We start from the raw sequence: 19,821 nt of genomic DNA, 5'->3' as shown, positions 1-19,821 counted from the left end.
TAAGAGGATAGGATTTGGTGGCAGGCTGACCTAGATTCAGATCCTGATTCCAGCCCTTTTCTGTAGGTATGACCCTGGGCAAACTGTTTAAGGTTTCTCAGCTGGGATTTTCTCATCTGGAAAAAGGAATAATGGTATCTTCCTTATATTTTTGTGGAAGTTAAAGAATATGTGTGAAGCTTCCAGCCCAGGGGAAATGCCAGTAAGGAGTGGCTCCTCCACTTCGGAATAGGTATTGGTGAGCTGTGTGGTTACAGCAGGCAGGGCCATGGGCAACAGGAAATGGACCCACAGGGAAAGTGAGATCTGGGCTTATTAGGTTATTGCTTCTTAATCTTGAGTGTGCATCTGAATCACCTGGAGAACTTGAGAACCCAGATTGCCTGGCTGCACCCCCAGTTTCTCACTCAGTAGGTCTGGGGTGTCATCTCTACCAAGTTCCTGGGTGATGTGGATACTGCTGGGCTGGGGACCACACTTACAGACTCAGTGCAAAGGCCTTTCATAATGGGTACTCTGTGCATTAACAGTGGCTCTAATCCCTGGACAGAACATTTGGAGTCCATCCGAGCCTGTGGTGAATCAGAGAAGCAGAGCTCTGGCCTCTCTCCTCTTCCCCCATATTCTACCCCGCTTCTGTAGTTTCTTGAGGTTTTGGGATCCAGTCCTTGTGAACAGGGGTCAAAAAGGCTTAATTATGATGCCTTAATTTTTTTGCCATGCCAGTCCTTGGGCCTGCTTAGGTTGAAGGGATATTTGTGGTTTAAATGAATCCATTTTATGGCTGAAAGTGCTGATACAATTTGTTCTTCACAGAGACAAGGAGGGGTTAGGCTCTGAGTAACAACTTCCAATTAATCTATTTGCCTGAAATTTTATATTTTCAATAAGTTTACCACTTTAACAAGCAGGACAGATAGTCTCAGACAAGCAGAAGCAACTGTGTTTGCCTTCTATCATTCTTTTTACCAAGAAGGGGCAACTCACGGAATACTAGTGAGATAATGCACGTGGAAGGGTCTAACATAATATCTTAACAAATAAAAAAATCATAATTTTTTATTGTTTATTGAATAAGTATTTTTAAGCCCTTGTGACAGTGTGCTTTATATTAGGCTTTCTCTACTTTGGCACTATTGAGATCTTGGGACTGATTATTCTTTGCTGTGGGGGGCTTTCCCCTGCATTGTAGGATGTTCGGCTGTATCCTTGGCCTCTCCCACTAGATGCCAGGGGCACACTCCAGTTGTGATGATCAAAAATGTCTCCTGACATCGTCAAATGTCCCCTGCGGGGCAAAATCATCCTTGACTGTGAGCCACTGCTTTACATGAATAATCTTATTTCATTCTCACAAAACCCAGTAAAGTAGGTGTTATTTGTCCCATTTTAGAGAAGAGTGAGGGAGAGGAGGAACAGAGAGGTTGAGCAATTTGCCAAAGACCACCCAGCTAGTAAAGGAGCAGGAGCGGAATTTGAACTCAGGACTGACATAATCCAAAGCCTCATTTTGGACCACCACTCCCCTCAGCCTTTCTAAGAGGACACATCTAGGAAGATGTAGAGAAGAGCGTCTGCTTAATCATATGCATCCTGGTGATTGCCTCTGAGAAGGAGAGAGATGAATGGGATGAGGAGTGGGGCCTTTCAGGTGTATTTGCAACATTTTATTTAAGAGGAGAAAGAAGATAGGTAGCAAACTCAGCAACATGTTAACATTGGTTAAATCTGGGTGGACAAGTCATGGATGTCTCAAATTATTATTATTATTATATTTTTGCGGTACGCGGGCCTCTCACTGTCGTGGCCTCTCCAGTTGCGGAGCACAGGCTCTGGACGCGCAGGCTCAGTGGCCATGGCTCACGGGCCCAGCCGCTCCGCAGCATGTGGGATCTTCCCAGACCGGGGCATGAACCTGTGTCCCCTACATCGGCAGGTGGACTCTCAACCACTGCACCACCAGGGAAGCCCTCAAATTATTTTTAATCCCCCAACCTTTTAATGAGAAGGAACTGGTCCCATTTTTATTTCCCCCAAAGACATAGCCCATTTATAGAATTACTCATAATCCCAATTTATCAACAGATCCTTATTAAATGTATCCTCCAAAGGTGATATTATATTAGAGGCTTCACATACATTAATAGCTGATGTTTTTGAATTATTTACTCGTGTCTGGCACCCAGCTGAGTCATTTTCATCCATTTTCCTATTTATTTCTCACTCCAATCCTATGAGCAGATGATTTCAGTCTTGTTTTACAGATGTATTAACTGAGGCTTAGAGAGATGAGCTGCAGAGCCAGGACTTCAGACCTGGATTTGCCTGATTTCAATGTCCCTGTTCTTTCTAGTACTCCAAGCTGCCAGCCAAACAGAACCTGTGAAGGGCAAGGAAGGAAGGAAGGGAGGGAGGGAGAGAGGAAAGAAGGAAGGAAGGAAGGAAGGGAGGGAGGGAGAGAGGAAAGAAGGAAGGAAGGAAGGAAGGAAGGAGGGAGGGAGGGAGGGAGGAAGGAAGGAAGGAAGGAAGGAAGGAAGGAATAAAAGGAAAGGGAAAGGAAAGGAAAAGGGAAGGTACCAGCCCTTTTTACTGGATGAGGTGGGGTGGGATGGCAGTGACAGAGACAGGTGGCAGGAAAGGCTTTCCTGAGGTTCTGAGACTCCCTGGCTGATCTCAGCTCCTGGCTTAGGATCTTGATCTCCCAACTTGGTGGCAGTGGGTCAGAGTTCATCTCTTCCCTGCCCTGTCCTAGATGCTGGTTCCAACACCTCTAGGTTAAGTACAGTCTGAAAATAACTCTGCCTCTCCATCCTGACTAGCAGTTCAAGGTCGGGATTAAATTACCACCCTGACAAACCAGGGCTCATTGCCTGCCTCTCAAAAAAGCCTCCTTCCCCAGAAGAATCTGCTCAACATGCCATCTCCTTGCTTCTTAAGCAGTGCTCGATTAAATTTTCCATTTGTGAGGCTGGCATCTTCCGAGCCAATTTGAATTTTGCAACTAAAATGTGGTGCATTTGCCATGCCCTTGTCTAAATATAGACTGTCCACTGAGTTCCCTGGATCAGCACAGGCCCCCATGGTCGGGTGCGGCAAGCTTGGATGCCCAGAGGAATCCTTCCTTATTAACTCATCCTTGAGTGCCTCAAAGTTGATTGTTTTCCTGGGGTGGGCGGGGGAGTATCTTATTTTGTTATGGTTTTTAATCAGTACATCAGCCCCAGAGCCTCGAACCACTGATGTGGATCGTGGTGGCCCTGGCAGCCATGTGAAAGATCAAATCCGTTTACACACTGTGGGTGACTGCTTTTTGTTCTCAGATCCTGGGTAACATACACACATTCCAAGGCTGCTGCTTGCTCTGGCTCCCCTGATGGATGGGGTGTTGCATTCCAAGAGGGCAGCTTGCTAGCCCTGAAGTCTGGAAGGCTGACACCAAATTCGTTGGAAGGATTTGAAGCTTTCAAGCCATCTTATCACCTCTGAGGGGAAGCTGACTTGTCACGCAGATGTCTGAAACTTCCCCAGGCAGTGAGAAACTGTCAGCATAAAAAGTGGTTTCTTCAGCTGTGCTGAAACACGCTTAGTGGGAGTGTAAATTGCTACATCCTTCCCAGAGGGTAATCTGATAATACGTGTCTGAGGCCTTTCACATGAGTCTACCTTTTGATCCTAACCATTCAAAGTGGATTTTATCCTAAGGCAATCCTAAAGGGCAAGTGTACAAAAGACATTGAAGAAAAAAGTGCATGTATAAGAAAATCTGTCACAGCTAAAAACTCAAAACAATTGTACATCAAGAGGGGATGGATTATCAAACATACAAAAAGATGCTTAACCTCATTCACAGATATTTCACGTATCAAGCTGGCAGAGATCAAAAAGTTTGATAACAAACTGTTAGGGAATGAGTAGGCACTCTCAAATGTCAGTTAAGGAAATGAAAATTGGTACAATCTCTATGCCGGATGATTTGGCAGTATTTATAAAAATTAAAAAAAAATTTACTCAGAATAGTCCACTTTCAGGATTTTAATTGTATAACGTGGGAAATAGTGAATTATGTACAGGAATATTCACTACAGTGTTGTTTGTAATAATAAAAGATTTGAAACAACCTAAATGTCCTTCTATAGAAGTCTTTTTGGAAGAAAAAGGAATACTATGCAGTATCAAAAAGAATGAGGTTGCTCTATTTATACTGAAGTGGAAAATTTCCAAGATGCACTGTTCAGTGAAAAAAGCAAAGTGCAGAATAGCATGTTATTTCTATTAAAAAGAATGTATAAATATATTTTTATATGCATAGAATATCTCTGAAAGGATGTGCAAGAAACTGGCATTAATAGTTGCCTCCAGGTAGGGGAATTCAATATGTGGGGACCAAGGAACTGAGAGGGACATTCTTTTCATTCTACACTTGGGCCTTGTGAATGTGATACCTTGTGTGTGTCTTATCTATTTACATAAATATGACCACTATTGTCATAAGTGGATTGGTTATATATAATACATTATGGTACCTTCTATTATGGATTGCAATACATCAGTTAAAAGATGTGAAATACAGGGCTTCCCTGGTGGCACAGTGGTTGAGAGTCCGCCTGCCTATGCAGGGGACACAGGTTCGTGCCCTGGTCCGGGAAGATCCCACATGCCACGGAGCGGCTGGGAGAACCTGTGCTCCGCAATGGGAGAGGCCACAACAGTGAGAGGCCTGCGTACTGCAAAAAAAAAAACCCAAAAAACAAAAAACTGAAATGATTCAGTTTTATTGAAACAGCAAGAAGTCCACACTTGATACTTAGTGATAAAAGCACTAGGTGATGTAATTTGTGTATACATACACACACACACACACACACACACGTGAAATAATGTGAAATATGAAATACAGAGGTGTATAAAAAAGTTAATAATCTACTCCTCCTCACTTCTCTTTACCCCTGGAGGTGACTAATAGCTTTTAAAAATAGGATTATATAAAACTCTATGAATTGTCTTTTTCACATAAATATCATGACAACCCTCCTATGTGATAGATCTAACCTATTTATTTTAACAACTTTACATTTTAATATATTTAAAATTCCTTATTTAGTAAAATTGAACATAATCAGGTTAAACCTAAAATATCAAATATTTCTTGCTCCAGTGATTCTGTTTCTAGGAATTTATCCTGAATATGTGGGCACAGACACATAGACAAGAGTACTCACTGAAGCATTGTTTTTAGTATGGAAAAACCAAAAATAACCTAATGTCAATGAGCTGGGAAATTGTTAAATAAAATAGGATATTCCATAGATGGATTACTATACAGCCATGAAAAGGAAAGCAGTAACTATACATTCTGACAGAACTATGCCCAAGATATGCCGTTGAGTGTAAAACGTAACTTCCACTATAGTGTTTATAAAATGATACCATTTGTAAAAATAAACAGGATGTAAACATACATTCCACACACATACACACTCAAATATTTACACATACATACAATGTATATGGATGCTTACAGATAAATAGAATATTTCTGGAACTATACACAATCTGGTAACAGTGTTTGCTCCTGGGAAAAAAGACTGAGAGTGCTGGATAGAGGTGGACCTGGGGTCTGGTGTGGGTAGAATGATTTTTCTTTTTTTTTATTCTTCTTGATTTAAATAAAAGTCAATGCACTATTTTTAAATAAAGAAAGTAGATTTAAAAATTGCTACAAGTGGGCTTCCCTGGTGGCGCAGTGGTTGAGAATCTGCCTGCTAATGCAGGGGGCACGGGTTCGAGCCCTGGTCTGGGAAGATCCCACATGCCACGGAGCAACTGGGCCCGTGAGCCACAACTACTGAGCCTGCGCGTCTGGAGCTCATGCTCCACAACAAGAGGCCGCAACAGTGAGAGGCCCGCGCACCGCGATGAAGAGTAGCCCCCGCTTGCCACACCTAGAGGAAGCCCTCACACAGAAACGAAGACGCAACACAGCCAACATAAATAAATAAATAAATTTATAAAAAAAAAAAAAAAAAAAAATTGCTACAAGTAATCATGCAAGACAGTTACAAAGCACAATGGCATAGTCCAAGTTCCCTGTGGTCCTGAGACTATATAATTTGAAAGAAAAAAGTATAGAAAACCTCATGCCCTGAAGTACATCTTTATAATGTCATAGGACAGGGTTCTTATTCTGGGGTTAGGGAGTCCCTGAACTTGGATGGGAAAAATTATTTTTATTTTTTTTAAAGAATTAACCTTTGGCTGAAAGTTAGCATTTTCTTCCACAGGAATGCAGGCAACAAGCCACAGTAGAATTAGCAGGATTTGTCGCCCACAGAAATCAGATTTACGATATTATATTACGTTTGCTGCAGATATCTTGAAATATTTCCACTTGCCACTACTTCAAGTTATAGTAAATAAATAAATCTGACTTGCTGCTAGATCTTGTTTAATATGTTAATAATGAAGAACATTGGTTTACTCTACAGTAAATTTGTTTTTTCAACATTATAATAGCTATTTCAACATAACTGATTTTCTTTGATATCCTGTGTATCTTATTTTATGTATCTATTGTAAGAAGGGGCTTCACCAGATTGCCAAAGGGGCCCGTGCAACAAAAAAGCCCAAGAACTTTTGCTTAAGATAAAGTCTGCAGAGCTGGGGATAAGGAGTCACAAATGACACTATGAGGGTATACCTGGAAGCAGGTACCACTTTCTCTTGATGCCAGGGGCTGATTGATGGCCTGAATATATAAATCAGAGATGTAATTTTTTTTGTTTGTTCCAGTTGGTAGCACCCCCTCCTCCCCCACCAGCTGCCTCTCTGGATCTCTGCCCGGCCCTGTGCTGGTGGCGTGAGCCCTGGGGCCCATGCCTGTGAATGACAGTGAGCCCGGCTTGCCCTTGGTCCTATTTTAACCTCCTTCTGGGCCATGGCCAGGGTGCTGAGCTCAGCCTCAAAGCGATGCATGTTAGCTTGGCAGGAAACTCTATCTTAAAGAAGAATTTTAAAAAGCGTGCGAAGCTAAGCCCCAGATGCACCCCAGCTTCAGGGGAGCAAGACACTGTGCGCAGATACCCCTGGAAAAAGTTAAATGGGGCTCTGAAAGGAATGGTCCACTTGCATGTACTAGGACTTTCTATTTCTGAACATTTCGGCATGAACTGTTCATTGGTGCGACTTTTACAGCGGACTTTGTGTGCTCACACCGGAGAGGGGCACTTGAGTACTCAAAGGGGACTCACGTGTGCTGCCCCTGGGTGTGGTCACGAGTGTGCTGTTGACACAATCTAAGAACACAAACCTGCCAGTGAGGATGGTACAATGGGCTGACCTATGCTCTGTCATGTCAGGAGGGGGGTGATGAATGGGTGAGGATGCCCCTCCCCCACCATCATTCCAGCCTGACAAGTACCTAGGACATAGCTCGCTTTTCTTCTCCTCCCCCCAATATCAGTTTGGCCCACCTTTCTTTCCGTCTCCTCTTCATTCTGGAGACACTCATCATTCAGAGCATACCATCTGCCTTGTGCTGAAATGGATCCACTCCTTCACTGACTCACTCATCTAAGTATTTAGGGTCAGCCAGCCATGGATTCAGATCCCAGCTCAGTGACTCACTTGTGCAAGTAGGGTAAATTAACTGAATGAAGACTTAAAAATTTCCGACCAACCTTTACATTAATTCCTTTTTCCCACAAAAAACACACCCGTGAAGTTGTGTCTTTTCTCCTTCACTTCATTCTCTCATTATTAATCTTCCTCGGTACTGCTGAGGCCATGGATGCCAGACTCTCTCCTCCCCCATCTCAGGCTTCTCAGTGAAACCAAGGCACCATTGGATGTTCCACTGTAAACACTCTTACTCAGGGAGTTAAAATATCGAGGTACTTTTATCATTCAAATTGAGACATTTTGAGAATATGAGAGGGTTACAGTAATCATCATAGTGCCCTTGGTAACAGACATAAGTGGAGACTGGCTCAGGCAAGGTGGGATGTCTGGTCACCCCATTATAGAGCAATGCTATATCACCTACAAACAGACCCAGTGTATCTTTGGTGCATTTAGCAAAGCTGGACACCTTCACTTTTTTGGGGAAATGCTTTGATATTAAATCAAAGTAGACTTCATGGGATAAATTAGAATGTTGGCCTTCCTTCCATTCATTTTAGGGCCATGTGTGTATGTTGTGTGTGTGTGTGTGTGTGTGTGTGTGAGAGAGAGAGAGAGAGAGAGAATTTAGAATTACATTTGGAGGTGGGGGCAGCATTCACTTCTCAATACCTTGGGCCTTTCTGAAGGTCTTAATCAGGCCCTGCTATAAAGTCACCAGAATTGTGTCCTCCTCTCCTACTTCTGTGGGGACCAACTCTGACCATATCCCTCCCAGAGGCGAGAGGCAGGTGACAAGGGCTGAGAAGGTGAGGGAAAATGGGTACTGACTGGCAAAAGACAGGTCTCCCCCAGAGGCGGTGGAATGGCAACCTTTTATGAAGAATGAAGATGCTGTCCAATTTTCAAGCTCATAACTTGGGTCCACTCCGGTCTTCATCTATCTAATCTTTCTTCATTGGGTCCATAACCAGACCCATATTGGCCGTTTGGTTTCACAAGAGCAGTCAAGACAGTTTCAACGTGCTTGTGGTATTTTCAAGGAATGGGACAAGTCACCTAACCTTTAAGCCCGTTTCCTCATTTATAAAGTGAGCAGAACATTAATACCTATCTGATGGGCTATTGGGAGGTTCAAATGGTAGATGAAGTCTGGCACATACTGTGTGAATCATAGCTGCAATTGCTATTTTTATTGGGAGTCTAGTAGGTACATGTCTCTGGGCATGGAGGACTGGAAGATGAGTGAAACCTGGACCATTTCCTCCAGAGGTTTGCAGCCCAGTAACACTGCTGAAGATGTGCCAATCAGTCCTGATTCCCGTGAACAAATGTGACAAGCACCATACACAAGGTATAAAGGCAGCCATCACCACCAGGGAAAGGGATGGGAACCAGAAAAAACTTCCTAAGAGAGGTGTCTACAAAACTGGGGGTCTACAGGTGGACAGGATTTGGATGTTCAGAGGGTACGGGAAGAGCATTCCTGCCAGAGGGAAGAGTATGAAAAAACACATAGGGTAAGGAAAATGTAAGGTGTATTTGGGGAAACAGCAAACAATTTGAGTTAACGTGCGCTCCTAGCACCCGTGTTAGGCAAAGAGGAAAGACGCGGTCACTGCTTACAAGAAGTTCACACATAAGTCCATCAGTCACGAGGCTGCTAGAGAGAGCCACCCCTGCAGTGTTTGGGGTGGACCATGGGCACTTCCTTAACCTCAGGGTTCCTCTCTTCATGGGACCCTCCAAAGCCCTGGGTGGGATCCCAGCGTGTCTCCTCTGGGTAGTATTATTTTGCAAAGTTTTCATGAGTAAGGTCTATTACATGCAACTGGTTAGGACCACTATCTAATTCCACTCCAACTTCCCTCTGTCATATTTCCCTTCATGTGGGTGTTAGTATAGGGGTTGTGGGCATTTTTGGGAACTAGCTAAGAGTTAAAGATGCATTTCATTTGGGTTCTCTTGAATATACATATATGGTGTGCATATATGTATATTCTTATATACATATATGTGCATTTTCTTTCTGTATAGCTAGGTTATCACTAGTCAGGGTTACTGCAAAGTGGAAAAACAGCTTCTAGAAATACTCTCTTGTCCACGATGACAGCCTTTGTGACAAGAAGAGGTAGGACCAGAGGCTGATCCAAGGTAGGAGAGAGTCCTATGGTGCTGAGATCACACATATGTGGTGAAGAGGTGAATCAAGTTCTGAAATGCATTCAGCCAGAAGTTAGGCTGTGAAAAAGTGTTGTAAATTTCATGTGTTTAACCCCAAAGCCCAAATTTGATAAAAGCCTTAAAGGTATATGGCACTACCCGTAATATGTTGTGAAGCTGAAAAAAATCTAAAGCACCCATACTAAAAGAAAGAGAAATTTTGACTTAGCTTGCTAGGGGAAAGACCCAATTATTTTTATATTCTTTATGTTCTCACCAGGACATGGTGCCTTTTGGTTGCTGAATAACAGGCAGCCACTTGCCCTTCCTTTCCATCTTCTCAGAATTGACTCTGCTTTCCCTAGGGCCTCTCTGGGCTTCCATAAATCAGGGCTCAGAGCCCCACACCTAGTATACCCCCAGTAATGAGCCCTTTAGCTTATTCCGATTGCCTAGATGTGAATCCAGGTTCTGTCACTAATCAGCTGGGTGGCCTGAGGCAAATCACCCAATCTCTCTGAACTTCAGTTTCCTCATCTGTAAAATGGAGATAACCATAGTGTCCATCTGGTAAGCCTCTGGAGAGGAGTGAATGAGAGCCTGCATAGAAAGCACCCTTAGCCTGGTGTAAGCCAGGCACATGGCAAGACCTAATAAATGGAGCTATTAGTATTACTGTTATCAGATGTGGTTAGGGAGCACAGTGACTGCGGAAACATCCTGCAGATGTGGGAGAAAGCAATTTCCCATTGTGGCCTCGTGGCCATCGGTTATTTTTATGAGCCACACATACTCAGGTAAAGGCATCTCCTGCATTAGAGATCTTAATAGGCCCATCTGTGATGGCACTGCAGCTACACACACGCCCACTGGCATTTCTGTGGTCTGTTTCACCCCAGAAGGACTGGGTGCTTCCACAAATGGCCCCCATCCTATCATACCTGACAAGCATGACTCCACACACATCATCCTTCCCCCTCGCCACCCCCCTGCCCCCCGCCCTAAGCCTTTGACTCTTATGGCAAAGCTGAGGCTAATTTGTTTATCCATCACTGAGAGGATAAATCACCCTCCCCCTTTCTTCCTGCTTTCTCCCACAAATATTTATCGTGCCTAACTATCATGGTGTCTCCCATGATTCTAAGACTTCAGGAGACTCACAGTAAAATTTCAAAAAAAATTTTTGGTGGGGACAGACATAGGGTTACCAACTTTTTCTTTTGCCAAGTAGAATACTACACACACACACACACACACACACACACACACAATGACTATCACTATCACTTATTACCATCATCCCATTAAAGAAATGTTATTTCAGTTTCCCAAAATAGACAGGACATAGTCTTTAGAACAAAAGAATAGTCATTTATATTGAGTACATTTGGAAAAACACAGAATTTTCCTAACTCTTCTTTCATTTTGTCATGAGCCAGTAAAAATTTTATCACCCATGGGCACCAGACCTCAGACAAATGTGTGGAAGCACTGTAGTAACAACAAGAATAATATAAAATATGTTTATTGAGTGCCAAATATGGAGTCTAATAGATTCTATCATTTACTAGCTGTGTGACCTTGGGCAATTTACCGAACCTCTCTGAACTCTAGACACAGGGTGATGATCCTTGCTCTGCAGAGGGGCTGTGAGAATTACAAGCTATACAGAACATTTAGTGTTGAGCAGTGTTACCTGCTACATTGAAGACCTGCTTCCACAGGGCTCATTCTCCTCCCCTTCTCCAGGGAGGCTCTAGTTTGAAGAGTTCACCTTCCCTCCTAACAATCCTCTGCCTTCCTCTGTAATGGACTGGCCCGAGGGACTGGGCAGGACTGGGGATGTTTCTGGCTGCACTGGGGGAAGTTTAACCAAACTCTGGTTCTCCAAGGGGTGTTCATTCCAGGTTCCCAGGCATGGGGAGTACTAGTGCTATGCTGGTGGCATAATTGCCTGTGAGAACTGGTTAAAAATTGAGATTCATGGCCCCATCATGAAAGATTCTGATACAGAGGTCTGTGGTGGAGCTCAAGAATCTGTGCTTTTGAAAGCAGTCCCCTGCCAGATGTTTCTAATGAGCAACTGGGTTTGCTGATGGTCATGGCTCCTGTTTTTTGGGTTGGGACATTTTGTCCACTCACCTCATAAGAATGTCTGGCGTATCATTCCTAGCATGGTATCTTGTGAGCCCTGATGAATGGGGTCTGAGGAGATCCTGGGAGGAATCCTCTTGGTTGTGTTTCACCCAGTAACCTCAGGGCTATTCCAGATACATCTCTTATTCTCCTGTATCATAACCAACCCATCCCCAAGTCCTTGAATCCGTCTACTTCTCTCCACCTCCACTGCTACCAGTGTGGTCTAAATTACCACCAGCGCTCACTGGGATTACAGCCTCCTAACTGCCCCATCTCTGCTCTGTGCTCCATGTAGCTGCCTGTGTCATCTTTTAAACACATAATCAGATTGTATCTCTTGTCGGCTTCAAACCCTTCAGTACTGGCCATGGCAATTTATCATAAAATCTAAAATCATTAATGTGGCACAAAAGCCCCTGCATGGCCCAACCTGTGCCTGCACCTCCAGCCTCGACTTGCACCTGCCTCCCGTCTGTTCTCCGGGCTCTGGTAGTTCCCTACCAGCTCCTCCCTCAGGACTTTCAGGTGTGCCCTTCCTTCTGCCTGGAGCTCTCTTCTTCTACCTGCCCCTTTCACTGAATTAACTCCTCCAAACTGTTCAGGGTTCTGCCTAAATGCCACTCAGGGATCCCCGTAATATACCGATCCTTGTTGTATACTTCTAATAGCAGCATACCCCTTTTCTTCAAATCTTTTTTCACGGTTTGCATTTATGTTTATTTGCATGTGTGTATTTTTCAAATTATCTGTGTTCCTCACTAGAACTAAATTCTATGAGAATGTGAAACACAGCTGCTTTGCTCCACAATCTCCACCACAACGCCTGGACCTAGTAGACTTCCAATAAATACATACTTATTCAGTGAATGAATGAATGAATGAATGACTAAAGATGTGGAAACAAGTCCCTATATGAAGGCCAAGATCCCACTTTTTATTCCTGGTTGGGGTGACTAAATGCCCAATGTTGAGAGACCCATGTCATACACAGTGCAGGAGGTATAGAGAAAGCCAAGCCCTGAGCTAGAATGTGGATGACCTTCTCTGATAGTTTATGAGTGAATTTTTTTCAGGGGTGAGTAGGGAATGGTAGAAAGACAGGGTTTTGTAACAGAAGTAGAATAATCAGCTTTTGACAAGGTGGCTCTGGGGTTCCTGGAGAACATTTGCTATGAGAGCAGGTTGGGACCAGAAAGCAAAAAGGTCAGACATCTTTGTGCACTGGACCAGGTAAGTGCCTGTTCTGACAGACATGGATTCAATTCTTGTCTCTACCATATACTTGCTGTGTGACCTTGGGCAAGAAGTCTAACCTCTCTGAGCTTCAGTATATTTAACTGTCAAAAGGGAGCTATTACTTTCCCCTGTCAGGGTAGCTGTGAGGATTAGTGAGATAATGTCTGTAGAGGGCCTAGCAGAATGTCTGGTACATAGTATGTGCTCCATGATAATAGGATCTCACTAGGCTGTGAGCGTCCTGCACGCAGGGGCCATGTTTGCTTTGGTTCAACAACCCAGTGATTAGTACAATGCCTAGCACATAGTAGGTGCTTTAGGAAGTCTTCATTAATGATTTTATAAATGACTGAATGTATTTTCCTGCAGTAAGATCTCCCTCTTCTAGGAAGGATTCCCTGTGTGTAAAATTTTCCCTCACTCAGACCAATTGATTTCCCTGTGAGCAACTCAAATCCCTGTGTTTTGAAACCTCAGAACTGGAGGATTAGTGTGTGTGTCTGTGGGGGTGGCTCTGTCCTGAGTCGTCTCTGAGACCCCCATCCTCCCTTATGCTCTTGTGGGAGCTGGAAATTCATCAGTCCTAATCTGAATGAGAGGACTGGAGAAACAAATCAATGGAGAGAGGGATTCCGATTTGGTTCCAGTACTATAGAGATTACAACTGTTTCTTTGAAGCTGACCATTTATTTGGAGGGGAAAGCAGTTAGTTCAATAATGGCTTCCTGATGCCTTTCAGCATTTTAAAAGACGGAAGAAGGATTTGGAGCGAGGCAAGGTTCCAGTGTTTTCGAAACAACACACCAAGCCCAGCTTCCAGTTGGCTGCCCAGCGCTTCCTGCTACCCACCCGCACCCCCATCTACTACACACCCCCCTGCACCCCAGTGCAACGCACATCCCTCAATAGCCCAGCCGCTTCTTGAACCCTGACTAGGAGGGTGGGAGTTGGCCTTCATTGTAATGCCAGGCAGCTGAAGATTCCTTGGACACCGTGCACATCGCCCATCAAGTAGAAATGCTACTATATTATATTCCAATTATTTCCTGTCCCTCCATGGCCTGATTCCAGGGGCTGAATAAAGAGGTCCTTGTTTGGTGGCTCCATCCCTGCTCCTGAGTAAGTGAGAGCTGGTCCCTGGCCCAACTTGGTGTGAGGCCACAGGGAAAAAGGGTGGGAGGAGATAGGGAGGGTGTTACAGGTGGGGAGGGCTCCACAGGAGATGGGAGGCCTGTCTCTGCAGGCAGCCCAACCTCGCTCCCAAAAATAAAAACAAGGGAGGAAGGAAAACAAATGAGGCCCCTGACCAGGACCCTGTAGGGGGCAAGGCTATTTTCCTTCCTTCCCAGGAGGAATCCCAACCCTCCTCTTCCACGGAGAAGACAAACACAGCGATAGAAATCTCGTGCCATCCAGGCACCTGGAAGTCTATCGCCAACTAGAAGTTTACTCCTACCTGGGCTTCTCTGTTTGCCAACCACTGTCTTCCCCCAGATCTGCTTTCTCCCCTTCTGAGTGAAAAGCCTTTCATGGAAAATTTAGAATTTGGAACCTGCATCAGATTCCAAAGGAGTTATTGTTCTACATCATGCTACTTTTTTTTTTTTTTTTGCTGTACGCGGGCCTCTCACTGTTGTGGCCTCTCCCTTTGTGGAGCACAGGCTCTGGACGCGTAGGCTCAGCGGCCATGGCTCACAGGCCTAGCCGCTCCGCGGCATGTGGGATCTTCCCGGATCGGGGCACGAACCCGTGTCCCCTGCGCCGGCAGGCGGACTCTCAACCACTGTGCCACCAGGGAAGCCCCATGCTACTTTTATGTGGGTGTTACTTGAACTCAGACGAAGTAGAAGCCCACATCTCATTTTGCTCAGATGCTCTTTCTATTGATAAATTACTAAGAACATGTTAATTAAGCACCTTCTCTGTTTGAAACTCTTGAGTAACTTTCGAAGTCCATCCCAAATTCAAGGCCTGGAGTCCACACTCCTTACCCGCCAAGGGTTGGATTTCCAGGGGAGAAGCATGTGGATAGACTCAGCTCAGGGACAGCACACTGGGAGAGCTCCGGGAGATAACGGTTGGTCAGGAAGTCTTCAAGTCAAGGAGAAGAGAAACAAGCTCTGATAGCATCAGGGTGGCAAGAACATCTCACTTTCTGTGGCATGGAAGCCAAGGACCTGAGATGTTAGGAACATAAGGTCTCAGAAAGGCATGGACAGAAAGAGGGGGGAAACTGAAATAGTATAAGTGAGAAGAAACTGAGGGTGGGTGTGAAGAGCAGGACCCAGAGAGAAGCCGCATCGTCCTGCACCACCGCGTGGGTGGTGAAGTGCTAACCTTTGCAGCATTTAAAAACCTGGGTGTCCAGGAGGCTGGAGCCTGAAAGGAGCAGAGAGATCCCCTGGCCGGTGCTTCTCAAAGCCTGGTCTGCGGTCACCTCTTCAGAATCACCTGGTGGGCTGGTTAAACGTGATTCCTGGGACTTCTCTGATTTACTGGCTCGGATTCTCTATGCGTTAGGTCTTAGAAGCTGATTTTTTATCTAGTTCCACAAATGATTCTGATCCTTATTGAAGTCTGAGAGCCCTTGATCGAGTCCAGCCCTCTTGTTCCCTGGAAGTGAGACCTGAAGCCCAGCTGGTAAAGCAACACACCTAAGTTCACAGAGCTAATCTATGGCAAAGCTCATATACATAACTCTATTGCTCCTGACCCTCAGAGCAGTACTCTTTCCATTTCAACATGCTGGCAGCCTCTTCAGTTGTTTCCCCTGCCACCTAAAGTGAAAGCTTGCACCTTTGATCCACTCCTGCATCCTGCTGGGGCTTTGTCTTTCCTGAGGATGCTCTGGTCACAGCCTCTGCCGGCTGAGGATCGGGGGTGGGGGGGGGGCGGTGGGGGGGAAGAAGGAAGAAAGGAAAAGGATCTAGTTCCCTTCTGAGCCTTTAATAACAGGTATTGGCAACTGAATGGAGAAGAAAACACAGTTTTAGCTGCAGGGGGTATTGGGGTTTGGTTTGTACTACTAAGAGCTAACTTTCATTGAGTATTTGCTGTGTACCAGACACTGTATTAAGTCCTTTCCATGCACTAGTGCAAACCCCATGGAGCAAATAGTAATTAGCCCTATTTCGCAGATGAAGAAACTGAGGCTCACAGAGAAGTCATCATTTGCCCAAGGTCACATGTCTAATTATTGGCCAAATCACTCCATGTGCAACCACGATCTTTGTATGGTCCAATGGAGTGTGAACTGTCATCCACTTTAACTGGACAAGCCTGCAAAAGGACCCTGAGACCTTGGGAAAGAAAAAAAGCTGGGCAGCGGGATGTGATCACTACTTGGGGTAGAGCTTCAAACCCTCTCCACTTAACACGCTGAAAATATTTCTGAAAGGCATTAGCTCGAAAGCTAGCCTTAGAAATGACAATATGGAGAGTAGGTTAAACAGTTTTTCTTTATCATTTTTAAACGGAAACTCCCGACATCAGTTTACCCTCTTTCTATTTGGCTCTTTCTCTTGGAAGCAGTGTGTCTTTAGGATTTTTGTTACTTTGGGGATTTGTTTATGTTCAGTTCCAACTGAGCCCCTGGTGTGACTGTAGGCATTAGTGGTCCATGGCAAGTAGCAGCTGTTGTCTCTTCTGATATCACAGCACATGACTCTGTCATAATTACCTCCCTCCATTCATTTTCTGGAGTGTCCCCCAGGGATAGAAAAAGAAATCAAAGCAGATCACTGCCTCAGAGAAGGGACAAGTGTTTCCTGAGCCGTGTGGACAGCATGTCACAGTACCTTCCTCTAGGTTTACCTCCTACCCAGACCTTGGCTTCATCCTTAGAGGAAGTCAGGTAGCCTTTTGAACAACTCACTTAGTAGGACTCCCAAACAAAAGAAGATGGGCACATTTTCATAGGAGAGAAAGGGCTCAGTTTCATACTAGCAGGACTTGGTGTCTGGTAGCTGAAGGTGAGGGGCAACTATAATTTAATTCTGGACATTCCATAACCCACCAGAGTTAGGGATATTTTGGGGTGAAAACTGAGAATGTGTGACCCTCTGGCCGTCTTCCTTCTCTTTCAAATCTCAAGCTTTAGATAAAGGCTTGTTGGGGCTGTGAGGCTGTAAAATGCTCTTATTAACTCGTAATGGAGGGAGTGCATGGAGGTGATAGCAAGTGGTGAAAGGAGGAGAGGGAGAAGGAGCCCTGGAAATGCTGAATGAAAACTGCCTTTCCGTGTACGAGCTGCCTCCCTGCTTCCCAAATGCCGTGTCTGCGGTAACTACAAACTATTTTGTATGCTGCATTAGTGACACCACCTTAGCGGGCACATGATTACTACTGAAATAACGCTGGTGTGATGTTCAAGTCCAGTGTCCTTTTAAATTATTAAACCAAGGCTGTTGAATGAGTCATTGCACATACCAGATTTGCCTCCTGAGGTTCTATTTCAAGTGACTTGTACCTTAGCACGTTTCACTAACACCTGAGCTGGTTCTTAGCCACCTACCCAATCTGCAAAGCCTTTGCAGAACAAACAATATTCCCCAACCTCCAAACACACAGACTGCATAAAAAACTAAAACCCACAAAAAACTTTATAGTAAGCTCACCAGTAAACCCAAGATCTGAAAATGCCCCGTTCCCCTCCGCCAGTTCCCAACTTACCAAGTGGTAGAGCGATGAAGAAGGGTAGCCAACACAAGATGAACATACCGACTACAATGCCCAAGGTCTTGGCTGCTTTCTTTTCCCGGGAGAACTTAAAAAGTTTGACAGCTATGGAACTCCTGGGGTTGTGGCCCTTGGCCTTGGTACTGCTGAGGGTGTCCTCGTGAAAGTTCTTGGAGTGGATCCTCAAGGTCAGCTCCTTGGAGTTGGACATCTCCTTCATGACTCCAGCCTCCAGGTTCTTGGTGGTCCTCTTGGCAACGATGTAGACCCGGCAGTACATGACCAGAATGACCGCCAGAGGGATGTAGAAGGAGCCCAGGGAGGAGAAGAGAGCATAGAAGGGTTCTTCAGTGACCCCACATTCCTTGTCATCATTGGGCGCCGGCTCCTTCCACCCAAGAAGAGGCCCAATGGAAATGACCGTGGACAAGACCCAGACACCGAGGAGTGCCAAGATGGCCTTCCTCCTGGTGACCAGCGACGGGTACTGCAGAGAGTAGCGCACCCCGATGTAGCGGTCGATGGAGATGGCGCACAGGCTCAAAATGGAGGCTGTGCAGCACAGAACATCCACGGCAGCCCAGATGTCACAGAAGATACGGCCCAGCACCCAATAGCCGAGCACCTCCAGGGCCGCGGAGAAGGGCAGCACAGTGAAGCTTAGCAGCAGGTCGGCAATGGCCAGGTTGACAATGAAGTAGTTGGTGGGCGTCCTCAGGTGACGGTTGCAGGCCACAGACAAGATGACTAGGATGTTGCCCACGATGGCAAAGAGGATGAAGGCGCCCAGCACCAGGCCCACGGAGATGGCCCTGGTGATGTCCAGCTGGGGCAGTGTGGAGTTGCTCGAGGTCTGGTTGGGGCCAGTGAAGTTGGCATTTTTCAACTCTCCCCAGTGGGCAGGTGCTGCTGTGTTGTGGCCGGTGTCCAGATCGGGATTCATTTTAGAGTCCGCCCTCCATAGCCAGAGGGGTGACAGGGCTGGGAAGGGCTGGCGAAGGCTCCTCAGCTGCCCTGAAACTTTGCTTCCCCTGTGGTCTTCTTCCCAAAGGCGTCCTCCTGGCGAGAAGTCATCTCCCCCGGGCAGTCCAGCCCGGCAGCACGTCTCCTGTCTGCACCGAGCCGCTCGCTCGCCTGTCAGAGCGAGGAGGAGGAGAGAGGGGACGAGGCGGCAGCTCCAAGTTTAATGGTCCACGTCAGGCGCGCCGGGCCGGGCTCGCGGGGAGCGGCGGGGAGGAGCGGGCGGCGGGGCAGGGGGCGCCCGTCTCTGCCCGGCCCGCGGCGGGTCTGCGGACAGCGGCGCCTCCGCCCAGCTAGCGCCGAGGAGGGTCTGCTTTCAATGAGCCGCCTCTGAGCTGACTGCACGGCGGTGACATCAGGCGGGGGAGCCCGGCGCCCTGACTCCGCGCGGCACTAGGGGGCAATGCGGGTCCAGCGAAGGTGCCCGCAGCCCCGACGCCGCCACCCTGCTCAGCCCGGAGGCGGGCCGCGCCCCCGTCTCCCCGAGGGCAGGCCAGTAGGGGGAGGGTAAGAGGTGGGGGGAGCGGGGGCGGGGGTGGGGGCAGAGTGACCTGAGCGTGGGGATCCCCCTGTCCCCCATCCACAGGTGGCTCACTAGGATTCTTTTTTCCTTCTATTCACTCCGCAGTTTCAAAAGTGGGCTGGGGGTGCTTGCCTTTAGTGAGGGGCGTCTGGAGTCAGCACTCAGATATATAGGGGGCTCTGCAACTTGCGTGGCACCTAAAAGAGGAAGAACTCCTAAGTTAGTCAAATGAGAGGGACTTGAGTCAGATCTGAGACCAACCCCCATCCTTCCCTCCCTGTGAAACCTCTCTGGTCTCATAAGAAAACTCGGAAGCTTCTTGTCATTCATTCATTCAATCACTCATTCATTTAATAGATTGTTAACTGGGAACCCCCTGTCTGCCCTGGGTTCTGTTCTAGGCGCTGTGGGTAGAGTAAATGAACCAAGTAGACAAAGACTCCTGT

The 19,821-nt window shown here is 46.2% G+C and overlaps 1 protein-coding gene across 1 annotated transcript in view; it reads right to left on the bottom strand.

The window, feature by feature from the left end:
* Positions 1-18,896, bottom strand: part of ADRA1B (adrenoceptor alpha 1B) — a 59,951-nt gene extending 41,055 nt beyond the window's left edge. The window contains exon 1 of the mRNA XM_065873668.1: positions 17,827-18,896. Within this exon, the coding sequence (XP_065729740.1) occupies positions 17,827-18,775 (949 nt within the window). The 5' untranslated portion in view covers positions 18,776-18,896. The remainder of the gene's footprint in view (positions 1-17,826) is intronic.
* Positions 18,897-19,821: the final 925 nt, after the last annotated feature.

Source organism: Phocoena phocoena, chromosome 3, assembly GCF_963924675.1.
Source record: "Phocoena phocoena chromosome 3, mPhoPho1.1, whole genome shotgun sequence".
NCBI lineage: Eukaryota > Metazoa > Chordata > Mammalia > Artiodactyla > Phocoenidae > Phocoena > Phocoena phocoena.
Note: the sequence above shows the minus strand (reverse complement) of the source record. Positions and strands in the feature narration are given on the sequence as shown.